This window comes from Poecilia latipinna, unplaced genomic scaffold (genome assembly GCF_001443285.1).
Source record: "Poecilia latipinna isolate Pla-1442-1.1 unplaced genomic scaffold, P_latipinna-1.0 Scaffold782, whole genome shotgun sequence".
In the NCBI taxonomy this organism is placed as follows: domain Eukaryota; kingdom Metazoa; phylum Chordata; class Actinopteri; order Cyprinodontiformes; family Poeciliidae; genus Poecilia; species Poecilia latipinna.
In genome coordinates, this window is record NW_015113398.1 from 192979 (window position 1) to 219050 (window position 26072).

The 26072-nt window shown below is 43.7% G+C and overlaps 1 protein-coding gene and 1 pseudogene across 2 annotated transcripts; one reads left to right on the plus strand and one right to left on the minus strand.

Annotated features, from left to right (window-relative positions):
- Positions 1-1783: 1783 nt before the first annotated feature.
- Positions 1784-14060, minus strand: sdc4 (syndecan 4). Of its 2 annotated transcripts, none has more exons than XM_015046517.1 (5): positions 13765-14060; positions 4737-4920; positions 4631-4656; positions 4366-4558; positions 1784-3736 (listed from the first exon to the last, which is right to left on the minus strand). In XM_015046517.1, exons 1-5 carry the CDS (start codon positions 13819-13821, stop codon positions 3585-3587), a joined length of 612 nt encoding a protein of 203 aa, XP_014902003.1. In that variant the 5' UTR covers positions 13822-14060; the 3' UTR covers positions 1784-3584. The 2 variants fall into 2 exon arrangements, with proteins under 2 accessions (XP_014902003.1, XP_014902004.1); XM_015046518.1 differs by having other exon boundaries at positions 4737-4917; positions 13765-14059.
- A 3536-nt stretch (positions 14061-17596) lies between these two features.
- LOC106956005 (tripartite motif-containing protein 35-like) lies at positions 17597-19109 on the plus strand (annotated as a pseudogene).
- Positions 19110-26072: the final 6963 nt, after the last annotated feature.

Genomic DNA, 26072 nt, shown 5'->3' on the forward strand with positions numbered 1-26072 from the left:
CTTCAAACGCCCCTGCAGCAGCTGATGTGATGAAACTATTTCCCAGCCAGCATGCCTAGGTGGGACCCATGTGGGGGAAAGGAGGGCTGATATATGGGTCTCACATGGGTTTGCCCATATAGGGCCACAGCCCACATGGGCCCTAAATGGACAAACCCATGTGGGCCACCACCATATAGGGCCCATGCAGGGCCCATGTGGGCTCTGGCCCTACATGGGCAAACCCATGTAGGGCCATCGTGGAACCCGCGGACAAACCCATATGGGACCCATATAGTCTGCCCTCCTTTTCCCCACATGGGGCCCATACTGGCTGGGTTTTCGGTGAATCATGAAACGTAGAAACCAAAACCCAAACAGCGAGAAGTGAAATCTGTTCCAGCCAGTCTGAAACGAAGCGGGAAAGCGCAGAACATGGAAAAAAAATCCCGTCGTGCTCCTGGAGGTTTCTCTGAAAGCTGAACAAACCATCATCTGTGACTCAGGCTTGTTGTTGTTGACATTCATGCAGAACCAGAACATGTTGCTGCCTGCCGGCTGCCGGGAAAACGGCACCGCAGGCGAAACCTGGATGAATGCGCCGTTCCTGGGAACGGTCCAGCTCAAACACACTGCTGCATCATTTTTACTCACACCCAGATACACACACACACACACAGACTGAGGCTGAGAGGGAAAAGTTGTTTGTTCAGGTGGAGGAGGAGCTCAGCGCTTTCATCCCGTCCACCTGAGTACATACTGGACCGGCTCCGCTCGGAACGTCCAGACACGGAGAACAGAAAAGTTTCTGCTTTTTCAGCTTCAGATCCTACAGGATGATTTTCCAATGCTGCTTCTTCATTTAGGTTTATGCACAGTTCTCTAAAAAGACTTTGACTAGGCCATTGCAGCACATTGATTCTTCCCTTTTACAGTCAACAGCATCTCATTCAGACCTCTGCAATCTTTACTGTCCAAACATTTCTCAGTCCAGCTGGTTTAAAACCATTTGGAAAAAACTTAATATCTTTACATAAATATCTATTCGATACCTGATTATATGAAATACCATCTTCATTCAGTTTTCAGGGTTTAAACAAAATAAAAATAAACTTTTGAATAGATACATTTTCTTCTGTGAAAAATGTTAATAGTTTCCAACTTAAAGAAAAAGGATTAAATCGATACTTCTGGTACTTTTAGTGTCATGAGTTTAATTTTAATAAACTGAACTTGATGCACTGATTAATAATCAGTCCAGCCAAATAAAAAATTTAGAGCCGCTAATGTTTCACGACGTTTGGAAAAAACATTTTATGATAAATATCTACCAGAGGAAATGCAATACTTTTCTAAAAGAAATACAATTTCAAGTTTTTGGGGTTTTAAAGAGAAACAAAACTTTTGCCCAAAAAAGAAAAAATACTTTATTTTTCTGTGGAAATTAATGCAGAGAAATAAAAAGATCTAAAAGAATAATTTTGGTATCATTCTGTTGACTTTCAGTTCAACAATGAACCGATCGTGTTACGATCATTTGGAATAAATTTATGAACTGAATTTTTGGTAAAATGCCTCGAGACAAATCTGCTGGGAATATCAGCAGGATTCTGGGAAGTTTTCCTTCTTCCATCGTTCTGTAAAGAAACAAAAGTTGATTCTTTAATCAGCAGGTATTTAAATAATTCATGGAAAAAGTCCAAGGCTGGACTTTTGTTTTTAGTTTAGCTGCATCATATTTAGTCTAGAAATCTGAAGCGGCGCATCTGGAGGTCATGATGACAGAAGACAGAGACGGGTTTCATCTGTTAATGTGCATAAAAATAGCTTTATTTCCAATAATAAATCAGAACCTGCATGTAGAAACCAATGATTCATTGGCTTCTTCGCTCCACTGGTGTTTGACATTAAGCAGCAGAACTTTCTCTCCACGCCAACCGCCCAGACCTGGGAACGACGGACATTTTTATTTTTCCCAACTCCTAATCTCAGAGCTGCGCCCCCGGCGCCGCCAGGCGTCCAGGTCGGCTCGGTCCTACAGAACCTCCTGGACTCGCCCACGTCGTTTCGTTTCAGTAACAAAAAACAAAAAAATGAAAAAGGTCAGGCCCAGGTCTGCCGCTGTCGACGCGGCTCATCGCCCAACATCCCCTGAATATGGAGATGAACCACATGATTTCTCCTTCTACACATAAAAACAGCAAAAAACATAAATATGAAAGCAAAAAAATGTCTAAAAGATAAAAGAAATTCTTACAAAATAAATCGTTTCAAAACTAGGTCTCTGAAAATCAAACTAGTGTGTATAAAACTTTGAGAATCACATGTACAACAGCTTAAAGGGCCAGACACCCAAACCTGAAGGAAGGCAATAAAATTATTTGACAGTTAAATTAATACAAAAAGGGAAGTTGATCTAAAGCAGGAAAACAAACGAGGAGGACGAGGAGAGTTAGTATAAAAACTTTACATTTACAGTCGATCACATGAGCGTTACCGTGGGAAACACAAACTATTTGGCATTTAAATATTTGGTAGATATTTCTGCTGCCAGGAAGCGGTACCAACCGTCAGATACGTTTTACTGAAGGACTATTTACAGGTCGGATCAGTCTGGGTCCGGCCGCCTCCGCCAGAGAAACACGAGCTTCATTACAGAAATTATTAATATTTCGGCTTCAGGTTTGCTCGTGGAGTCTCAGGCTGACTGGAGAAACGGTCGGTGTAGCTTATCGAGGAAAGCCCTGACGAAAAAAAAACAACAGAACCAAAACGAGACGGAAAGGTTTTCCAGAACCTCCAGGATGTGGAGAAAACGGAGGATTTTCACCTTTTGTGAATGAAAGGGGGATTCGATTCACGAGTCGGGATGCAACCCTGGAAACTCCTCAGAAAATTCACTTCTGCTAAACGTTTGTCCCAAACTGGAGGCACGGCGGTGATCATTCCCAAACATCCTGAGGATTCTCGCTCCTTCCCAGCAGCGGAGGCGCTCTGTGTTTTCCCGGGCTGTTCGCGCCGGATCGTCGGGCAGGAAGGGAAACGGACCCGAGGAATCGGAAGCTCGTTTTAATTAAAAATCTGTTACAGAAGAGAGCAGAAACAAAGACAGGCCTGCCTCTGGGACTCCAGCAGATAAATTAAAAATATTAACATGATTGTGATCTCTAACAGCAAAGCTAACGGCTACAGGCCTTTTCAAAATAAAAGCAGTCTGAAAAACTTTTCCATCAAAAAAAAAAAGAAAACGGAGACAGAAACTGCAGACCGAGGAAGACGAGTGAATAAATAACATCTGTTAGTGTTTAGCAGGAAAAGTTCATTCTGTTGTTTTTTTCCTCTCAGCTTGATCCGGAAAACACGGCGTACCGTAGCGGAAACGCTCCAACCTGCCAGGAAACTCGGCCTCTGATTGGTCAGTGAGATTCGTACGCATCAGGAGGCGGAGTCAGTCAATCGGTCGAGGCGGCGCCACGCCGCTGAAGAAACACGAGGTGATGAAGATGAGGCACTGCAGGGCCGCCGGTCGGGTTTTTACGGCTGAGGTGTGTGTGTTTGTGTGTATGTGAGGTCAGGGAGGAAGGAGGCGGGGCTGGGGGCGGGGCCTACGCGTAGATCTCTGTGGTGGGGGCCTTCTTGTAGATGGGCTTCTTCCCCAGGTCGTAGCTGCCTTCGTCCTTCTTCTTCATGCGGTAGATGAGGAGGAGGATGAGGAGCACGGCGAACATGAGGCAGACGGCGCAGCCGGCGATCACAGCTGCAGCAGACAAACAAAAACACTTTTTATTTCATTTAATCAAATACACAACTCCCTGAAGTAGACTGTAAATCAGCGGTGTCCAAACTGTGGTCCGTGGGCCATCTGTCGCCCTCCAAATGATTTTGAGTCAAGAACCGTAAAAACTTGGCCAATAAAACAAAACGACTAACGAGACCTAAAACATGAAATTCCTGGTTTTTCCTTTAAATTGCAACAGTTTTAATCACTTTATGATCTGGATCTTAAATGATTCACAGATTTGTTTTTTGTTGACAAAAACTAAAAAAAACGGGGAAAGTTTGGACACCACCGCTTCACACGGTAAAACCAACTTAATTTAAAATTATTCAAATGTTATAAAATATTTTGCTCCATTATGTCTGTTTTAAATAAAATTATTGGGGAATAAAACAGTCACAGTGTGAAGCGGGAATCAGGACTGATGCGTAAAACAGCCTTCAAAATAAGAGCCTGAGTATAAACAGCTGATGACCAAACGGCAACACAGACTTTTAAATTTTACAAGTTAAAATAAGAATTTATCTGGAAAAATTCATCTAGGAGAAGCTAAACTAACATTTTCACAGTAAGAATGTGTAAAACTGAGCCGCGGAGCCGGTACCGACCTGCCAGGACCTCCGTCTTGTTGAAGATGCTGTCCCCTGTGGCCTGGGACATCAGGACGTTGGACGGGTTCTCCTCCTTGGCTTTGGGTTCGCTGCCCAGCAGAGGAATCTCGTTTGTGTTCTTCACCACGTTGATCTCGTCTTTTGGTCCCACCGGGTTCGGCAGGTCAGGGATCCTGTTATCGAAGTCGGGCTGCAGGGGAAAACAACCGGGTCAGAACTCGTTCCAGAACCTCACAGAACTTGCATTCAGAACCGTTCTCACCTTAGCTGAAGGTCTGGACTCGGTTTCTAAAGAGAACGAAAAAAAAAAGTATTTTAGATCCAAGCAGAAGTTAAAGAACGTTTTGTTTTTAAAAACCAGAACCGACCTCCTTCTCCGGATCCGGACATATCGTATTCTTCGTCGTAATAATCGTCGTCTTCATCGTCTGTGAAACCAAAGTCGGAGCCGTTCGAAGAGTCTCCCGATGCCTCCAGGTCGCCGCCGTCCGTCGACATGGCAACCGTCTGCGTGGTGCTCATGGGCATCCATGTCTCCGTCTCCCTGACCTGCTGGGACACAACGGGCGGTTCAGGAAGGATTTCACTCCCAAAGCTACAGAGCCAGAATTCCCGGGAATCTTTAAACATCCAGAACCAGGAATCATCACTGAGAACCGGACCGAACCGAACCAGACCCAACGGCACTTTAATCACATTTCAGGATCCCACCGACTGCAGACACACACCTCCATCAGCCTGATTAACACACACAGTTAATCAGCTTAAGGATGAAGCTGTGTGTGTGTGTGTGTGTGTGTGTGAAACAGAAATTCCCAACCAGCTGCTAAAAGCAGGAAACTGTTCAGCTCCCAGAGGAAGGAAGCAGAGAAGAAAAACTTCATTCTGAATATTTTTCATCAGCCGGAGGAGAATCCTCTCAGTGGTTTTTAAATCTGTGGACTGGGAATTCTCAGTTGGAAAACGGGAAAACATGCAGTGATAACTTGCAGCCAAACTTCAACAGGATTCCTTGTTCCAGACGTTTTCCTCAGAGACTCATTCCTCACAGCTGCAGAGCTTCTTAGGACAAAACGACTCCTGCTTTCACCTCTTCCTGGTTCTGACTTCAATCCGACCGGCGTTGGCGTCAACAGAACCAAACGAGTCCGCTGAACGGATCATTCCTGACTGCTGTGGTTTAGTACGTCAGTTCAGTCCAGTTAAGGGAACTGAACCAGAGAGCAGATTTAACTGAAACAGGAATAAAACATTGAGCTTTTTCAGCTCTTATATATAGAAACGGGAATTTCTCGGAATAAAAGTCGACCACAAACACCACATCCTGACGGGCCGGGCCAGCAGTGCCGACGTCATGGTTCTGGTAATCACTTCCATGTGAGTTCTGCAGCGACGTGTCGATGAACTCGGCTCTGGAGCCGGAGCAGCCATTTCCCTCTCATGATACTTTCACCCTGACAGGGAATGTTTTCTGGAAGTTCGGCTCAGAGACCCGTTTCCGGCCCTGCAGGCGGTTCTGCCTCAGACGTAAAGCGATGACTCGTGGCTGAGTCGGGCTGCAACATGCCTGCCGAGTTACGTTGCAGGAATCCCATTCCTCGGAGCCGGGCTGATTAAACCAGGACTGAGTCACAGGTTTCCGTGGCGACCCCTCAGGCCTGCTTCTCTTCACTCTGCGGCTTCCAGCAGGTTTAAAGGCCCTGAAAACTGTTTCTTTTTAAAATGACAAACCTTTACGGCTGGCATATTTCAGCCGGATTTAACTGGGAACATTTTGGGTTTGTGAGTAAATATTTATTCCGACTCTGCAACCAGAACTAAAACCGGCAGAACCAAGTAAAGAACAAAGGTTTGCTTGTCCCGGCTCCTGGAGGAGCTTGGAGCTATTGGAGATTACTACTGGATTTGGCTCCAGGAAAAATGGAAAGAAAATTCAGTTCATTCATAAAGCACCAATTCACAACGAATGTCTGGAGGAACTTTACAAAGTTAGTTCAACTCAATCACAAATAATAACCAATTTTAGCTCAGCATTTTTACCGACTTTGAAAACATTTGGCAATTTCAGTTTTTACCACAAATAATAAAGCATCATTTACTTGGCTGTTTTGGAAACTTTCAGTTGAATAATGAACAGAACAGTTTTATATTCATGCTCTTATTTTGAAGGGGATGAAGACGTTGACAGCAGTTCTGTTTCCTGTCGTTTTCATTTGGGTAACTGTGGGTCCAGTCCGATTCATCAGTTCAGTGAAAACATTTAAACGTTTGACAGATCTGTTCTGGACAATCTACCTGCTGAGTTTTAAAAATGCATTTTCGACCCAAATAAGACGGTTTTCTGCGTCGAGGGAAGATTCTCTGGTTCTGCCCTGCAGACCGGCTCAGACGTTCATCTGGCTGTTAATCAGTGACTCGTTAAAACTGAAGATCTTTAATGTTTCATCCGGTGTTGCTTCATGTTCAGTAATGAACCACAGATCAACTCGGCTCAGGAAGTTGGTCTGAACTCATGTTGCTTTTAGTTCTGCAGCTCAAACTGAAGCTTCATGTTCCAGTGCGCTACGTTCCAACCAGTTAGAGTTAAACTGGTTCAACTGGCTGGAATCGTCACCATGTTAATGTTTACCATGACGGCTCCTCATCCTGGCGGCCCCTGACCTTTAACCCCCTGCAGTTATGAAACTCGAGTCAGAGCGGGATCATCCCAGTCGGACCGAGGGCGGGAAGATGGGATCCGTTACGCAAGAGGAGACCAGAACCGGGCCGAGTCCGTGACAAAAATAACCCCAGTGAGGTTCAGAGACACGGCAGCGCCGAGTCGATCCACAGAACATGAAACCCAACAGAACCACAAACAAAGCCTGTAAACAATAAGATCAGCAACTTTAATGGACGGCGCTATAAATACCGGGCTGCACCCGGCCGACACAAAGCTCAGGAGATGAAACTGAAGCTGCGGACGGCTAACCAAACACGGCTGTTGCCCTGGAAACGCCACCGCAGCCAACCTCAACAGGCAGATTGGAACCAAATGTGTTCGCGCTCCAGAACAGCAACACAAAGCCGGGCCGGCTGCGGTCCAAACTTCATGGAGAAGCGGGAATAAACGACACCATGTGCCGCAGAGAGACGATGTTTACTGACAGAAACATCAGCGGCCGTCCGCCTTCGGTTCCGACTGTAATGAGCCGCATGTGACCCGCAGGCGGCTGTGGAGCCGAGCCAAACCAGAACCTTGCATCCAGATGGATCCGACAAACAGGAAGGGGGAACTGAGAAAGGATCCAGAGTTAAAATCTGTTACTTCTCACTCTGAACGGACCTGCAACCCAGACCATCATCATCATCATCATTCCGACCCGGATAAACTCCCACCATCCGGCCCGTTTCTGCCACACAGAGCCGCTCTTTGTTCAACCAAAGCTTCTTAATTGCAGAGCTTGTTTGGTCTCGCTGATCATGTGACTCAGAGTTCATTGCGTGAATCTCCAGGCGAAGGAAGGAGCAGAAAACTTCCAACAAGCAAACGAAGAAACGGCTGGAGTTTTCCTTCCGCTGGGATGTGGTTGGGAATGCTGCCGATTAAACCGGTCAACAGATAAAAGACGAAGTTTGACTGCATTTCAGACCAACTGTTGTAGAAGTTTTATGGGATATTTCGGTATATTCCTGGGCAGAAACTTCAGCTCCAGGTTTATTTATGAGAAAACTTTTCAAACACGAATCATTCAGCAGCTTACGACTAATCATCACCTCCTTCCTGGGCCACCCACGGTCCAGAACAACCCAGTTTGGACCCGGGTCCAATCTGTGACAGGGAACAAAGATGTGGACATGCCTCCAGCATGTCAATGAGTGAACCAACCGGGTCCAACTGAAAACAATCCCTCCGTCTGCCGACCCGGAGAGGAGCATGCTCCATTCACACGGAGCCGTGGAAACGGCAGGCAGCCGCTCCACCTTTCAAACATCCGGCCGCTTTCCCAACCGGAGGCGCATGACCCCCAACCGGACCTTTCAGGATGCGGTTTCAGTCTGGAGCAGAACATCATGCCCGGTCTTCCTACAACGCCTTCTGGTACTTTCAGCTGATTCCAATCAGTAGTTGGACTTCCAGGTCGTTTGGTCCAGAAGTAACTCCAGGACCAATGCAGATATTTCTGAGAAGAAGCAGAAGATCCAGTTTTCTCCCAGACTTCCCGTTTCATGGCGACAGACTCAATGGGAAGCGGAGGTTCTGGGCTTAATGGGTCTAATGGGGTTCTGATGAGGATCCTCCTGAGGGAGCAGCTGATCTTATCCACGCAGCTTTTATTGGACACTTCCTGCCAGTGATGAGACCGTTGGGCCACGATAACCAGACAATACCGGGTCGTTCCTGAAGCCGTGAGCGACGGAGCAGTAATCCATTCATCACATCCGGCGTTTCTCCTCCAGGCAGAACCGGATGAAGACAACCATGCTGAAGACCTTTTATTGGATGAAAGATGCAGCTGCAGTGCTGAAGGCCAGGAAACATCAGGAAGCATCAAATCCATTCAGTGTCAAACAAAAGTCCCAGGAGACAAGAAGACCTGATGGATGGACACAATAAGAGCTTTGACTTCCAGCAGGAAGCCGCGGAACGGCCCAGTTAGAGGCATTAACTCTGATTAGAGTCATGCTGCTGCAAGCGGCGTTCAGAGAAGATGGGCTCTGATTTAAAATACTGAACATTTAGAATCAGAACATGAACGCATGGCCGGACCAAAGCCTGCTGCAGTCGGTTCTGGTTCTGATCAGAAGGAATCTGCAGCGTTTAGTTTATATTCTGATACCTGAGCCTGGAACAAAAACGGAAAATATCAGGCCTGGAGGCACGGCTGGTCCGCTTCTGCTTTATGCTGACTGTAGCTCGGTGTGTGTGTGTGTGTGTGTGTGTGTGTGTGTTCTGACTGAGGAATGTGCCTGGATGTGGGCCGGCTCGCCAGTCGAGGTCTCGGCTGCTCAGTCAGCCACCACATTCCTGTCTCGGCTCTGGAGGAGCCAAAGCAAACCGACGCTCCGAGAACCAACGTCAGCCTGCAGAGTCCAGCAGGAAAACAGTCTCAGAGTCCCGACCGACTCAGAACTTTCTGGAAAATTACGCGCCGACACTCGGCTGATCACAGAAACAGACCGAGAACCTCCAGCCAAGTTCTGCAGATCCAGTCAGAAACGCCACAAACACTCTGATCTGTGTGAGGACATTCACCGAGACGCAAACTAACTTGATTTGCTCTCATTTAGCGAGGAAACTCCTCCGAGCTCCACAGCAACCGGCTCTGTTACGCAACAGCTGCGAAAACCAGCAGAACCTGAGTTGGTTTGCTTCCACATCCAAAACGCCAAGCAGAACCACAGCCAGGCAAATAAACGGAGCTCCAGGCAAACAAATCCAAAAGCAGGAGTAAAACATGACGTTCCTGCAGAGCAGGAGGTCAGATTTCAGCTGCTTCACGAAGCAAAACCTCAGCATGAACTGCAGAGGAGGAAGGCGACTGCTGGTCAGTTCTGCTGATGGTCAGCATCCCGGACGAACGCAGCAGAATGGAGCTGCAGAACATTTAACCTTTAGGGAGCTCAAGATATAAAAGATTATTATAAATAAAATATGTTAACATCTCCCAGTGATGTAGGATCCCATGTCAGCCGTTCTGCTCAAGCTGGGTTGATGAAATCTAATCTAAACATGGCGGGAAAATGTGAGCTTCCATCCCAACTTTAAGCTTTTTGGCTCAAAATTAGAAAAAGGGTTACACTGATATGTCAGAGGTTTTCCACCTGCCTGTTGGTCTTATGAGGGCCGTCATCCAAACGTGTTAATTTAGATGAATCATTACATTTTTATGCGTTAATTTTTTTCTTAGAATGTAACATTTATTTTAAAATGTTTCATTTAACTGATGAACCAAAGAAAGTTTTTCCAAATCAGACTGGAAACAAATCTTTGGAAAGGACTGTGGAATCGGGAGATGAATCTTACTCAAATGTCTGGAGTTTACTTTAGAGACCAGGAGAGGAAACTGGTCTCTAACAGGTCTACGCCCGTAAACCTGACAACGAAGATGCTTCAGCCAGGATTAAGTTCTGCTTCCAGAAACAATCTGATGAAGACGCTGGAAAAGTCTGTTGCTGTGCTAACAGGAGTTAGCTCGCCAGCGAAGCTGTTCAAGGCTAAAGCGGCATCTCAATGCTAAACATGCTTCAGCAGCACAGACGTCCCCAAGGCCAACGTCGGCGTAAACGGTCCACATTTCAAAAGGATTTGCTTAAAAAAATTAATTTGATGGTGGAATAACCTGAATAACATTAAAAACAAGAAATGTCTTTGTGTTTGTGCTCATATGTCCAGTTATTCAATAATGATTTTGTTGATATATAGTTTGATTAGATTGTGATAATAACCCTACAATTAACTTGATTAAAAACTTTAATCCAGTCCAACCACCACAGAAAATGTCTCCAGTCTCCAGAGTTCCTGGTTCTGTCCGGAGTTCCTGCAGGATTCATGGAAGTAGTTTAATTACAGTTCTTTCAAAGAAAGAAGAGGGATGAAAGTGATACGGGGGGTTTAAAGCTAAATGCACCCGTATAGTTCCCGTCGGCGCTGCCAGAGTATGCAGCGGTTGGACGGGGTGGAGGGAGGTCGGGTTCGGCGGCCCGCCAGCGCCGCCAGGAAGGACAAAAAGCTCCTCTCTCCGTGCCAACATTCCTGGGCCCAAAGGGATTTTATAGACCAGCGGACAGCAAAGCAGGAACCATTATTACATCCTAGTCATACTATTTATCACGCTCCCCTCCTTGCCTTCGTCCTTTCAACGCGGCGGCTTTCACAGCGCCCCGTCATGCAAGGGAGACAAAAAAGAAAAACATCCTTTAAAAATCCTGCCTCATTCTCTTGCAAATGATCCGAGAGGCTAAATGCCAAACCAGCCACATTCCTACAAGATCCACCAGAAAGGAGCCAACAAGCCGAGGGTTGCTGGATTAACTCCACTGATTAACAGCCTTTAATCTGCATTAATAGAGCCAATTAAAACCAATTTGAGATCAAACCGGAGCGTCACGCCTCAACGAGCCACAGGAAGTTCGCTCTCCTTTACTCTCACGTGTGACAATAACCTCTTTATTTAAAGGCAGGATAATTTTCCTCAGATCCTCAGGTGCTTTCCCGTCTCCCACCCCCATCCTGCTCAGCAAGGACCCGTTCCAACTTGTATCCCAACAGGAGCAGAAAACATTCAGGCTGATGAGGCCGGAAAGCTGGAACAGCCGGATGCGTTTGGCTCCATCTCTCCAGACTAAACCGAAACAAACCAAGGTTGGATGCTTCGATTCCAAAAACTTCCTGTTTGGTTTCCAGTGGATTAGAAATCCACCTTAATCCTCAAACACATTCCGATCATTCCCGTGGCTCTGCTTGCATCCAGAGCGCGTTCTTTTGTCAGGTGAGGGAACATTGTTATCGATTAGCGAGGAACGCCGAAGCCACATACAACCGATGACCTCAGCAGGAGATGAAAAGGCGGCGAGTGAGAGGGAGGCGGAGGGAAGGCCTTTCAAAGAACCGGGAAGAGAGGGAAGAAAGACGGAGCGACGGGCCGAGGAGGCAAGAGCCTGGAGCTTCGCTTACAGAGCAGGAGAAACAGGATGAGGGGGAATGTTTCGGTGGGAAAGCTGTAGGTGTTTCCACACCAGGCTAGAAAGGAGCGTCTCCTGTGAAAAGACCCCGAGGCCCTATTGAGATCCCTCCAAGTGTGTAAAATCCCCCAGAGGGCCTGTCAAGATCACCAGAGGTCACATTCCAGCATGAAGGAAGGAAAAAAAAAGAGGTGAGGAATATCAGACAGTAAAAACGAGGTGGATCAGATCATCTTAGAAATTCCTGCCGGCTTTCCGATGATTGAAGACTGGAGGAGGGTGAAAACCCATCAGGCCAAACCTGCCATTACTGCCGTTTCTCTCCATTTGTTCAGAGAATCTGGGAGGAGGAGAGGACTGTGGGTGGCCCGCAGCACCACTCCTCCACCTCCACCCAGAATTATCACTCAGTGAAAACACACAAAAAAACTAAAATCACAGGTTTATTTACTCAACCAGGAAAAATCCACAGAAACCAACCAAACAATCAGCTGTTCCTGCTCGTAGACAACAAGGTCACATGACTAAACTGAGGAACAAGAATATAACCTCCAACAGCTGGTCAGAACCAAGAGATGGCGGATCTACTACGACCCAAAGGGAACCAGAACCAGGAACTTTACACACATTGCAACAGGTTGCTGGAGACACTGGTACCCGCCTCAACAGTTGACCAATCAAATAAATTCACTCCCGTCCAAAATACCCAGGATTTCCGCTTCCATGAGCCCAACGTCTACACCAGGATGATTCACTGGGTCCATTAGATTGGGTCAGACTGATCCAGTCAGGGTGCGTCTGCCCAAACTAGATTAAGTAATTTCTGTGTTCATTTGTCCATAGAGGAAGCCCACAGCATGACACCTTGAGATGGATAATCATCTACCACACTAGACTCATCCAGCATCAGTTTAATCTTGAAAATTTGAGTCTTTTCTTACAAATGTTTTCTCTTGCTGAAGGATAATTCCTGTTTAAACATGAGTAGCAGTGGGATCGGCTCGTCTGAGCCAAAATCTGACCAACACTGTTAATCTTTACAGACTGAGCTGAGGAAATATTAACATGCTTACGACAGACAGCAGAACATTGTGAAATTTGTTTTTGGAGTTTTAAAATGCAGCCAAAGAAAATGCCTCAGAGTCTGGATAATTGTTGATTTGGCTTTTTTTTTTTTAAACGGGAAAACCTGTTTGGAAATGAGAGGTTCTGGGCTGAGGAGAGCTGCTGGATCAGCAAACATAATGGAAAAGCCCAAACCGACACCAAAAAGTCCAGGGAGGGAGTCTGGTTCTTCCAAACCCGCAGCACACAAATTCTTTCGGGATTAAGTCAACCTTTTGGATCTGGGAACACAGGAAGTCCCTGTTTAACTCTTCCCAAATGTTTGGAGGAGGAGGGAAAACTTGCTCTAACCCCCGGGTTGTTCAAGTTTCTCCTCAACATTTATACTAAAACAGACATCTATGAAGTTAGATTAGGCTGGATACTAGATGAAAAGTTATCTGGGTTACAACTGAGCAGTTCTGGTTCTGGTTCTGGAGCCGCCCCCCACCCCCTCCCCAATCTGGGCCCCATCTGGGATAATAGGAGCAGGCTGTGGGAGTCCGAGCCTGAAAACCCGCAGTTTTACAGTAAACCAGACACAAATCAACCAAAGACACAGCTGAACCCGTTAAACCAAGCACAGAAAGCAGTGGGCTCGGTTCGGTTCGGCCTGGATGGACTCACCGACTCTGAGAGGACGGAGGCGGACAGCATCAACACGAGGCACAGGGGGGAAATCATGGCTGTCCTCTCACTTCGCAGCTTGCTTGGATCAGAAACAGGAGGATAAAACTGCGCAGCGCCGATATTTAACACCTTCTACCGGCTTCGGGTTCGGACTGGTGAGTCTTCACTGCTCCTGGGTCCAACTTTAGTCCAGGAAAGGTTCCGTCTGCTCCGGTGTTTGTCGCTTTGACCGTTTGTCTTGTGCTATGTCTGTCTCCGCTGACCGCTGGATCTCTACTGGGGCTCACGCGCCGGGTCCTCCGTGCTTCATATGGAATGACTTAGCCAATCAAAATCCGTGACGTTGCGAAATTTTCCGTAACCCAACAGGTTGACTCCGCCCCTCAGCAACAACAACAACAAAAAACTCCGCCATGTTGGTGAGGGAAGGCGGCCTGGATTCTGGTTGTTTTTAGAGCAGTCATACGTCAACGCAGCCGCCATATTGGAGAGGATACCTTTATTTGAGTTGTGAAAGCACTTTTTTTTAACGATATGGGTCGTTAAAAAAGAACTAATCCAGCTCAGAACCCAGTGTTTCCGGAACCAGCAAAAATGTGAAGCATCATTTAGTTTCTCTGCTCCTCAGATGGACAACACACTGCCTGAAAAAATGTTCAGAACCCAATGGTTCCTTTAAATCAAGACTGAAAATGTGTTGGTTTACTGCAGCTTCTGATACAAATTTTGAATAAAAAGCTCTTTGGCTGCTTAAATGATGAGAATTAAAACTACATTTAAATTCAAAATTAAACATTCACCAAAAGTTAGGTTCAGATTTGCCTTAAATATCTGTATATGTTCCACAGACTTTTATTCAGTGGTTTTGCGTTTATAATGAATCATGTAAAATAATGTTGTCATGTATGAAAAAACTACTTTATTTAGCTGAAAACCAGACTGATAAAGTTTTAAAAGTAGCTTCCACTGTTTATGGTGCAAGGTTGTATATGAAATAACACAGTATTTATATTTTTACCAATTCAGAAATAGTAGTAATAATAAAGTAACTAGTCCAGAATTTGTTGTTTGAGAATATGCAATGCTGTAGAGTCACTCAGACATCTGGAGTTTGGCAACACAGGAAGCAGTTTATGTTCCTTTAGCGTTAAAACATCTAATTTTTTTTAAAGTGGAGCTGCTTTCTTTCTCTGTATTCTTCTGTCTCAGTCAGTATCTGTTTTTATGACAGTTAATAACAATACAAACCTTTAAGACAACCAACCTAAAGCTTATCTTATCTAACTCGGGGTGTTACGGACCACTTTCACTTTCCTCCAAACAGAAATAACTGCATGAATGATAAGAGAACGCTGGTTGAATTTCTCTGAGTTAATCAGTCATGAAGCTGCCATTAAAAGGTTCTCTGTCTGTTCCAGGGAAAGCTGAAGCAACCGACGGGTTTTTCCTCTCCGCTGCTTCATGGAAACTCAGGGTGACGACATCTTCTTCCTCCTTTCTACTCTTTCATTCTCTCACCACTAGAGCACAGTTCATTTCATTTTCCTGACTGCATCCTTTTCTTTTCTGATGAGTGGTCGCTGTTTTCACTTTCACATTAATTACCTAAAAAAAGAAAAACAACAGTTTTTCTATCAAGACCAAACTGGAACTTTGTTGTTCTGAGATAAATAGATTTTATGAACAATTACTAAGTCAAAAACAAAATTTAGACATTAATTATGTGTAATAAACAAATGTTGGAAATTAAACTTTCCAACATATTTTTATAAAATGTTTTCTTTTTGGAAAGATTTGTATTTTCCTCTGCGGCTGAGTTAACCCATTCAGTTAATCAGATTATTATTGTAAAGTCAATTTATTTGAGGAACTGTATCACTGAGTGAAATGTTTTATATAGATTAATTACACACAGATGCCTATATTTTAATTAAGATGATTCTCTGCATAATTTAAAATTGAAATAATACATCAAACAAATAAAGAAACTCATTGTAAAAACAGAAATGTGGGTTTAATGAAAATACCTGCTAAAGGTTATTTTCAAAAAGTAATCTGACAAACACGACTCATTGGGATGTATATTCTAATTTCCAGTAAATATGTTTTTTCAAAGAAAATAGACATTATTTGTCAAAATCAGGCTTAAAACTTGCTCCTGTTTTATTTAGTTTAATTTTTCCACATTAAAGCCAACATACCAAACATTTCATTATATATTTTTCTCACATCCTTATTTATCATCCTATTGACAAGTTGGTGTTCTAGCATTTATTTTTTGTTCCATCTACTGTAATTAAACATTTTTTTCACCATCTAAAATATATTTTTAGTATATTTGGTCTATTCAGTAATCATAACAAATGGCCCATATACAGACTAATCATAGATATTTTCTGTATCCTCTGAAATACATTTATATTTTTGTTGATTATAAAACAGCACAAAAATAATGTGTGAATTCTGCATGGCTTAGATTTGCTTATTTATAAAAACTTTTAGAGGTTTTTGGTATTTTATGACTGAGATTTTGCTGCTAAATGCCAATTTAACCCTAAATCTGGGCAAATTCACACATAAAGAGGATTCTGGATCCAAACCTCATCTGGAGCCTTTCCGTGTGGAGTTTCCATGTTTTCCTGAGAGCATGTTTCCTCCCACAGTCTGACGGCGTACGCCGACTCGCCCCCAGGTGTGAGTTCGTCATGGGACGGACCGGCAGCAGCGGCCGAAAGATGCAGCAAAGCTCAGGAAGTGAATGGGAGAAAGGAGAGCCTCACTCTCAGGGGACAGCCTGTAATAATAACCACTTATCTTCAGAAAATGATTGGAATCAGTGTTTCTATTACTTTTGACAGCTGGGACACGAGGTGGGGATTTTCCTGTTTGCTGTTTCATTTCATCCATGATGAGAAGGAAACAAGTTCAGATTAGAACATTGTGAAGCGGGGAAAACCCAACGGCCGTACCGGCGCGTGCTCCGCGCCGTTTGCCTGTGAAAACTCCTCTGGCAGACTAATATTAGCAGCATGAAGGGAAAGTGTCTCAGAGCTGCTGGAAACCCCGAAACAGTTAAAGTGACTGTTTGCTTTGGAAGGAGGGAAGTTTCATTCCCTGCCAAACCTGCTGGCCTTATCAGCTCAGATCAGGCAGTTAAACCTGCTGCGGATATTGCTGACATACGGCCTCGCTCATTGAAAGAACCCCTTTACCCAGTTTCACCATTTCACTGTCAGAAAATAATGAAAGATCATCAGCTATTAAAGGAAATACAAGATTTAAAAACAGAAAGGTGAGATTTTAGACTAGTGAACAGAAATGAAGCCCAGAAGCAGGAAACACGAACATTATGTTGATGATTCAGCAGTTCGTCATTATTCTCTGTGATCTTTTTCTTTTCATTCTCTAAGTTTTATTCAATCTGCCCATCAACCCAGAAAAGTCTTCTGTACTGGTGTCAGGACACTTTATCTCATGGAGTTTTATGGTTAAATAAAACTTTAATGGAAAAATCTGCGTCTCGTCCCCCACCACACACATTTTGCAAAATCAAACAAATTTGGTGTGAATCATTGTTAACATTGTTTGAGTTTGTTCATGTGGAGACGGGAGCGTTGATCTCTGGTTACCTAAAACTTTTTTTTTAAAATAAAAGTCTTGTCATTTCACACATTTTTTGTTGCACAAATGTGGCACAGCTGATTGAAATCATATTTAATTTTTATAAATGAATTGGCTGGTTGACCTTTGATGACCTCTGGAAACATTCATTGATATCTTTAAAATGACAGCAGCCCAAATGAAAACTTTTGACACCAATTCCGTCTAATTTTAAGGAGATGAGGGTTGGAGCCGACTTCACTCAGGTGATCTGATAAAGATTCAGGAGGTTTTACAGCAGCTCAGAGATTTATTAACCTTTGGATTGAACTTCCAAGTGGAACTTAACTGGTTGTTGCTCATTGCAGAGAGTCGATCAGATTCACCTTCAGACCAAACTAGCAGCTTCCTCTGAGTGAGTCCAGCTGCAGGAGGGAAAAGTGGAAACCTCCAGCTCTGCTGCTTCAAGCTGCTCACACTGAAGGTGAGTTGGACCAAAACACTCAGAGTCACTTTGAGGGAAGTTAGTAGAGGAGGGAGGGAGCCGAGACTGACTGGACCTTCTGTGTTTTCAGCTTCACTCAGAGACAAAATGGCTTCCAGGTTAGAGGAGGATCTCTGCTGTCCGGTCTGTCAGGACGTCTTTACGGATCCGGTTGTTCTGTCATGTAGCCACAGCTTCTGTAGGGAGTGTCTGAAGAACTGGTGGAGAGAGGAACCAGCAAGAGAGTGTCCAGTTTGTAAGAGGAGATCTTCAAGGATGGAACCACCCTGTAATCTGGTTCTGGAGAACCTGTGTGAATCATTCCTACAGCAGAAAATCCAAAATGCTCCAAAGCGTCTCTGCAGTCTGCACTCTGAGAAACTCAAACTCTTCTGTCTGGACCATCAGCAGCCAGTTTGTCTCGTCTGCAGAGATTCAGAAAAACACTCCAAGCACAGATTCAGGCCCATCGATGAAGCTGCTCAGCAACAGAGAGAAACTGAAAACATCTCTGGAGCCTTTAAAGAAGAACCTGGAGATGAAGAAGGAAGTTAAAGAGGAGTTTGATCAGACAGCAGAACACCTGGAGGTCCAGGCCCGACACACAGAGAGGCAGATTGTTGAGCAGTTTAAGAAGCTTCACCAGTTTCTAGCAGAGGAAGAGGAGGCCAGGCTGGTTGCACTGAGGGAGGAAGAGGAGCAGAAGAGAGGGATGATGAAGGAGAAGATGGAGGCTCTGAGCAGAGAGATAGCAGCTCTTTCAGACACAGTCAGAGCCACAGAGGAGGAGCTGAGAGCTGCAGACGTCTCATTCCTGCACAACTACAAGGCTGCAGTGGAAAGAGTCCAGTGCTGCCCCCTGCTGGAGGATCCACAGCTGCCCTCAGGAGCTCTGATAGACCAGGCCAAACAACAGGGCAACCTGGCCTTCAACATCTGGAGCAACATGAAGGGCATGGTGACCTACACTCCTCTGGTTCTGGACCCAAACACCGCTGGGTCAAAGGTCATCCTGTCTGAAGATTTGACCAGTTTGACTTCAGGACACGAACAGCAGCTTCCTGATAATCCAGAGAGATTTAAGTCACGGTCTGTCCTGAGCTCTGAGGGTTTTAACTCAGGGAACCACAGCTGGGATGTTGATGTTGGAGACGGTAATATGTGGGAACTTGGTGTGTTAACAGAGTCTGTCCAGAGGAAGGGAGACATAGAGTCTGTATATTTGGGTTCTGTGGTTCTATAACCACAGAACCCAAATATACAGGTCATACAGTTTCTATATGACTGGTGATCTGTGTGACAGTGACCAGTCACACAGATCTGGTGACTGTGTTGATCTGGTGACTCAACACAGTCACCAGATCCTTTCACAGATCTCCCAATAGAGAGGAAGATCCAGAGGATCAGAGTGAATCTGGACTGGGACAGAGGAGAGCTGTCGTTCTCTGATCTGGACACACACACGCACGCACGCACGCACGCACGCACGCACGCACACACACACACACACACACACTGACAGGATGTTTTCTTACATCACCTCTAACAGCTGCAACAAAAATCTTACCAATGAATGTCTCAGTTAGCAAACAGCAGCTCTGAAGTTCTTAACATTTAATTTCTTTAACTTTGGTTTCTAAATTCTTATAACTATTGTTACTTTAATGATCTGTGTGTGTGAGATATCGGCTGCTGTCTGCAGCTGCAGATTTTATTTGTGTCAGTTCTGATATCAACCTGTTGATAAGCTGGTTCTCGCCATTTTGTTGTTGAATGTTGATGTTTTGATCTACGTAAGCCAAGTTTTGCTTTCATTTTGAGCAAGAGTCCTAATAAACCTGATAAGCTTTTCAAATTAAAGAAGCAGTTTGAAACTTTTCTAAAAAATATATTTTTTATATATTTGTTAAAATGATCACTCCGTCATGACAGTATATGATACAGATGATGCCTTCTCCCTACTGCTGCCATCTACAGAAATGCACCGCTCTGTCAAAAACAACCAATCAGAGCCAGAAGGAGGGGATTATTGCTGTCAATCACCATTCTGCATGCGCTGCTCACAACCTTCCCCTTCCTCTTTGCTGCACAGGCTGCCATGAATGCTCAGGTTAGTTAGCATGGCCACCAATTAAGACAGACAAACAGTTTTAGCACATTAGCATTGTGTACTTGAGGATGATTGACAGCGCTAAGACCGTCCTCCTGGCTCTGATTGGTTGCTTTGCATGTCTTCAGATGGCAGCAGGAGCACAGGAAGGAGCAGCTCAATCTTTTCACCGTTTCTCAGGACATGGAGACAGTTTAAATAAATGTGTAAAAAACATATTTCTGTAAAAGTTACATACTGTAGTTTAACCGTTTGTGGATAAATAAAACTGTTTGGTCTCTTATTGATCATATTTAGTTGTAACCTTTGTATGAATCTGCATATTTCATCTCTTTGCTGCGACCAAAATCAGAATAAACCTGAAAAGAGCAAATCAGGAAAATCTCATAAAGATAAATATGACTCTGACTGAACAGAAAAATGTTTTTATTGAACATCAGATCTCTTTCAGCTCATCTTCAATGAATATTTTAAATGATGTGAAGACCTTTGTTTAGCCAAAGGTTAGTGGATGTCGTCAGAACGGACAGTATTCCCCTCAGAGTTCCCCTTTAAGCTAAAGTCCCTGTTTGATGGTTTATGTTAATATCTGGTCATCTGCTTTTCTTATACTATAATATTTAAAGGGGATTTCTGCCCTAATATTTGCATGAGTCTTAATCATCTGATGTTTATTGTGGTTTTACATGCAGTGACAGGGAAAAAACTGATGAGAAAGAGAGAAAAGGTCTTCAGCATTAACATTTAAGATGACATTTAGGAAATGTTTCATGATGTCAGAGAAAGCAGAAGTGAAAAACAAACCCAGAAGCTTCACAGCAGAGTGTGGAGGAAGTCACAGGCTGATCAGCAGCATGAAGGCACCATCATGATCGAAATGCTGTGTCAAAAAGCAGAAACTGGACCCGCTGCAGTCAGACGGGGCGTTACGCACGCTGCACCTCCGAAAGCCTGAAGAAGGTCTGAAATGAGAAATTATTTAAAAAATGAGGAACCGAATAAACAACGGTTGGCTGACAGAAAAACATGATGGATGATGAAGCAATCTCTGTTCAAAACATGTTTTATTAAAACTCCTGATAAAACCAGGACTCCTCTCTGACCCAGCAAGCAGAAAACAAATGAAAGAAGATCAAGAGTAAAAATAATCAAACTTTTTGGTTTAAACTCAGTTTGACCAGAAACTCTTTATAAGCTCTGAATCAAACAGTTTACATTTTAAATCAGTGAAACCAGCAAACATTTAAGATGAAGCATAACAGATTGTGTGTTTCCTCAGTTCTTCTGTGCGACAGGTTAATGTTTACAGCTCTGATACATTAATAACTATAAAACAAATAAACTGAAAATAAAACAAAATGGCAAAGCATCTTTAGTCCTGAGGCCGATGTGGGCTGGTGAGCGACAGCAGGGAGAATAAAGACAGGAATGTTTACTCATAAATACTGTGAATTCTGTGCATATATGTGTGTTATTACTAATATAAGTTTAATATCATAGATGAATCACCAGCTCAGGTGCGAGTACCTCAATACGCAGAAAAATATCACAGTTCTGAGAACTTTTTCTCATCCATCTTCTAATAAACTAGTTTCTCCAGAGAAAAGTAACCCCACAGGATGATGCTGCCACCACCATGTGGTACGAAGCTAAGATGAAAGAACCTGGGTTCTTCAATAACTCAGTGTTGTAAAGTTTTATTCTGATTTCATTGGGAATATTTTTGACCTTTTGTAACATCTGTTGGAAGAAAAACAGATCTGGACTGTTGCCTTGATTCTTTACTGCATGTTTGAGAAATCCTTTAATCTCCATGGCAACCATCCAGCTGTGCAGATCAGCTGGATGGACATAGCTCCGCCTTCGAGGCGCAGCTCCTCCCCCACTCAGCTCCTTCAGACTAGCCACCAGCAATTAGCAAACACCTGCTGAGCTCATTATAGGAGCTGCTTCTCAGAACAACGCTGGTAAAAACGTGAAAGGGTTAATAGAGGAGCCATGTTGCGATGACTTCCTGAAGGAGGAGCTTTAGAGAGAGCAGGAGCTTCTTAAAGAGACAGAGGCCCAATTTCAAGGTGTTGCATCAGGAAGTAATATTTATTTAAGTCATATTTGAAATATACAGCATTTTTATAACAATGTAATGTAACAAAGTTCCTGGACTTTAAAAGTTACTTGATATGGGATACTGCCCCTTAAGAAGCAAAGTGACCGCATTAGGACCGTCTTGCCAAGTCTGGAAAATGTAATCTGTCTATCTACGCTGATGCTAAGTACTAACTTACTGGGCTACAGGTGGGGATTTCTTTATTCAAGTACAAATTTGTACAGTAACAGTACAGTCCTTGGCTGCTTCCTGAGTGACCAGATTCCAACTCTGAAAACACATCAGCTGTGAAAAAACACCTGAGAGACCAGTTGACCTCTGACCTTGTGCATGTAAACACACAGCCTGCAGTACATTCAGAAGAAAGAGAGCGATATCTGTCATCACGTAGAACTAAACAAACAGATCTGCTGAAATCAAACCTCAAAGCGTCTGAATCTACATGAACAAGATGCTTTAAACCCAGAATGGAAGGAGAAACTCTTCTACCTTATTTATTAAACAACCTGATCTGATCGTTTACTCTGGTTCTTATTTCATGTAATCTAAAGTTTTCTTTGACGCCCCCTGCTGTTCAGATCAACACCTGAACATTCATTGACTGAACTTCTGGACATCATTTTCATCTTTCATCCCAGTTTATGACTGGTTATTTTTATTCCCAACAAGAGTTTTAATAAAAATCTGATGCAGTTTTGTGTTTTTCTCTAACAATTTAAAGAGTCAGAATTTGATTTTTATATTAAATGTTCACCAGATGGAAGTTTGATCCTGAAAAAAGACTTCAAATGCTGCCATCTACTGGTCACTGAGCAGAACAGACCTCAGCTAAAATATGTAAATATTTTAAGATGGAAGTAACATATCGAGAGATGAAAACATTCCCTGGTAAACTTCTCTTTATGATTTACAGATTTCTTCATTGTTTTTTTTTCATCAATATTTCAGCAGCATCTTTCTCCAGCTGTGATTAAAACATGTGGACTGAACCTGGAAACATGTTGTTGCTGACATCAGCGATAAAGCAAACCCATTTCCAAACCTGTGATGGAGGCAGAGCTGCAGATTCAATCAACATCCGCTGCTGCAGAGGAACTTCAGTTTATGTGAGTTTAAATAACGTTGTATGAATTTTGGCGTTAATGTTTGGTCATTTAGTGTTTTATCTGCTGAAAGCTGCAAACAGGTTTCTGATCTCCTCTCCCGTCATGTCCACAGTGACCAGCAGGGGGCAGGATGGTTCCACAAACTGTTTTCTGATGACGTTTCATCTCAAAACGTTAACTTTCTGAACCAATCAGATGTAAATCAACATTTTAAGGAATATTTAGTTTCTTTTTCTTGTAACAAACTGAAATATTTCCATGAAGTTTGGGAGGATATTTACAATCCAGTCAAATTATAATACTGTTAAAATGTTATCATTCTGGTTCATTTTTTATTTTTGTGTTTTTATTTTGTAAATCACTTTGAACTGCGTTGGAGTTGAAATGAACTTGACTGATGATTGATCTGAACAGGTAAGCTCAGGTGATCTGCATCAACAGTGGAGAGGAACCAGTGTGTCCAGTGGAGCCAGAAGAGAGTGAAGGTTGAAGTAAATTCACTTTTCTCAGTGAAATAAGAGAAAATCCGACGGAACTCCTTGGAAGAGGAGAAACGGACCAGAACATCTGGGTTAATTTTTGGTTCTCCACATGGTGGCGCTGTTTCTGCAGGTTTCTCAGCAGATAATAAAAACCCAGAAAGAACCAGACGGTCCTGAAGTTCTGACCCCGGATCAGCCACGACTCTCTAAACGTTTGCAGCTTCAGTTCTGCTGTGTTCATTCAGATGTGATGCCAACACCTTCAGCTTCCCTCACGCTAATGAAAAGCAGCAGCAGAGTGTCAGAAGTTATCATTTTCACACCCTGCAGCTGTAACAGTGTGGTTCTGAATAAAACCCACCAAGGCGGTTTTGATTCAAGTTGGGTTCTCTGGGTTTTTAGGAATCCAAAACCGGTGGGATAAAAACTGATAGGAAATAGACAAAAATAGAGTCAAAAGAAACAAAAATGACAAAAAAAATGTTTCCACCCTTCTGCCCTGTTTTCATTTGAAGGTTCAGAGGAAATGAAACAGCATCTAGAAAACATGTCAGCCTGCAGAACTGAGCCGTTTCAGGGGGAAACCGGCTCAGCTGTAGCCGAGGAGGCAATAAAACTTCTACATCCATTCAATCACATCTGACAGAGGCGTTAACCAGCCCTCAAATTATTGCAGGAACATTTTCAGCTGCGTCCGGGGTCCCGCCAGGTTATGATCCATTTTAACAATCATTAACAGTTTTCTGGTGAAAATCAGCATCTAGGTTACGGTTAATTGACTGAATACTGGGTTAGTTTAAGATCATGTGCAGATTTTAGTGGACTTATTTAAATGTTGTTCTTTATTATTTTGAGGATTAACCAGATAAACTGGCATACTTTGCAGATTTTTAATTTAACCACAAATACATTAAAAGATTCTTTCAGGGTCCCAGGTTAATTTTGATTTATTTCCATTATTATTCTGTTCCTTAGTCTCTTTCTTTCTTTAGGTTGTACTTGTTTCTGTTTACTTTAGTCAGTTAGTGATTCTACTTCATAATGTTTAATTATTTATTGCCTCCAGTTATTCCTTGTTACTGTAGTTTAATTATGTTTAGTTATTCTTTAATGTTCAGTCCAGATCCATTGTTCCAGCATTCGCTCTCCGAGTCCTTTACCGGTTCTTCAGCTCCTCGTTGTTCCTCCCGTTACGTCTCTTCTCTGTGTTGCTCTGCTGTCTGTTTTTGTTCTCCTCTGGCTCCCCATGCTTTTTGCATGTTTTTCTCATTTTTTTTTATTTTTATTGAATCTATAAATCTACTTACTGCCTGCGCTTCTCTGCATTTGGGTCCACCATCAACATACAGCAATTCAATTCTTATTTTAAGGAAGAAAATAAAAATTTTACTGCCTAAAATGAAATCACTGCAAAAACACAAAATCTTACTCTGTTGTTTTTGTCGGGTTTCTAGTGTGAATATCTTAGTACATCTGAAAAAAGACAAAAGGAGCTTGTTTTAATTAAATAACTTCTTAATACTAGTTCCACTGGCAGATTATTTCACTTATAAGATGGGAAAAATGTTTTCTTATAAGTAAACTTTTGACCGAGCAACCTTTACTTGCAGCTGAGTACATTTTGACCATGAATACTTTACTCAAGTACTGGAGTTGAGTAGTTTATCCACCACTGCTTATCTCTGGTTGGGATTCACAAACATGCTGGTTCAAGCAGCTTTTTTAAAAGCAGAATCCCTGAGGCGAACACAGCGCCTGGTGTTGCGCTCCAGTCATTAAGTGTGCCTGACGCATGGATGCGGACGCACGCGGTCCGTCCTGCGTAACCGAAGCCTGCGGCCTGCCAGAACAGATCCATCATCATTTACGTCCTGCTGAGCGCCATTTGTCTCCGCAGGGACCCCGGCACCACCCCGCCTCCCGGAGGTCAGCGCATAAGAGGGTGCTTAGAGGCTCCGAGCCGCCAATGAAAGGGCCGCCTTGAAAAGCGGAGCGAGAGGCCGCAGGAAATGAGCATGAAATGGACGTCACGTCCTAATCAAAGCCGGAGAAGACGAATGAGAGGCGGCTGGAAATCACCTGAGCTGAAAGAGAGATGGATGGACGGACAGATGGAGCGGTGGGTGGAGGGATGGATAGATTTACAGACGGATGGATGGGTGGGTGGAGGAATTAATAGCCGCTGCACAGCCTCCCCTCCTCTGCACGTTTCATTAGCGGCGGCGGTTCACACACAGTCTCCTCTGTTGGGCCGCGGCTCCATCTGAAGCTCCACAGTTAATACCTGCAGGTTTCCAGAATAATATTGTCTCTGGCAGAGAGCGCCAGAAAACGGATCCGCGAGAAAATAAACAGCAGCAGCAGCAGCAGGGTTGGCATGCAGGTAACTCAGGGGCCGCGTGCTGAGAGGGGCCCG

Excerpts from the sequence above, each read along its gene's own strand:
- sdc4 (XM_015046517.1), bottom strand. The coding sequence starts at position 13,821 with ATGATTTCCCCCCTGTGCCTCGTGTTGATGCTGTCCGCCTCCGTCCTC. Across the intron at positions 4,921-13,764 it reads CCTCCGTCCTCTCAGAGTCG|CAGGTCAGGGAGACGGAGAC; the intron begins GTGAGTCCATCC and ends GTTGTGTCCCAG. Across the intron at positions 4,657-4,736 it reads GTCCGGATCCGGAGAAGGAG|AAACCGAGTCCAGACCTTCA; the intron begins GTCGGTTCTGGT and ends CGTTCTCTTTAG.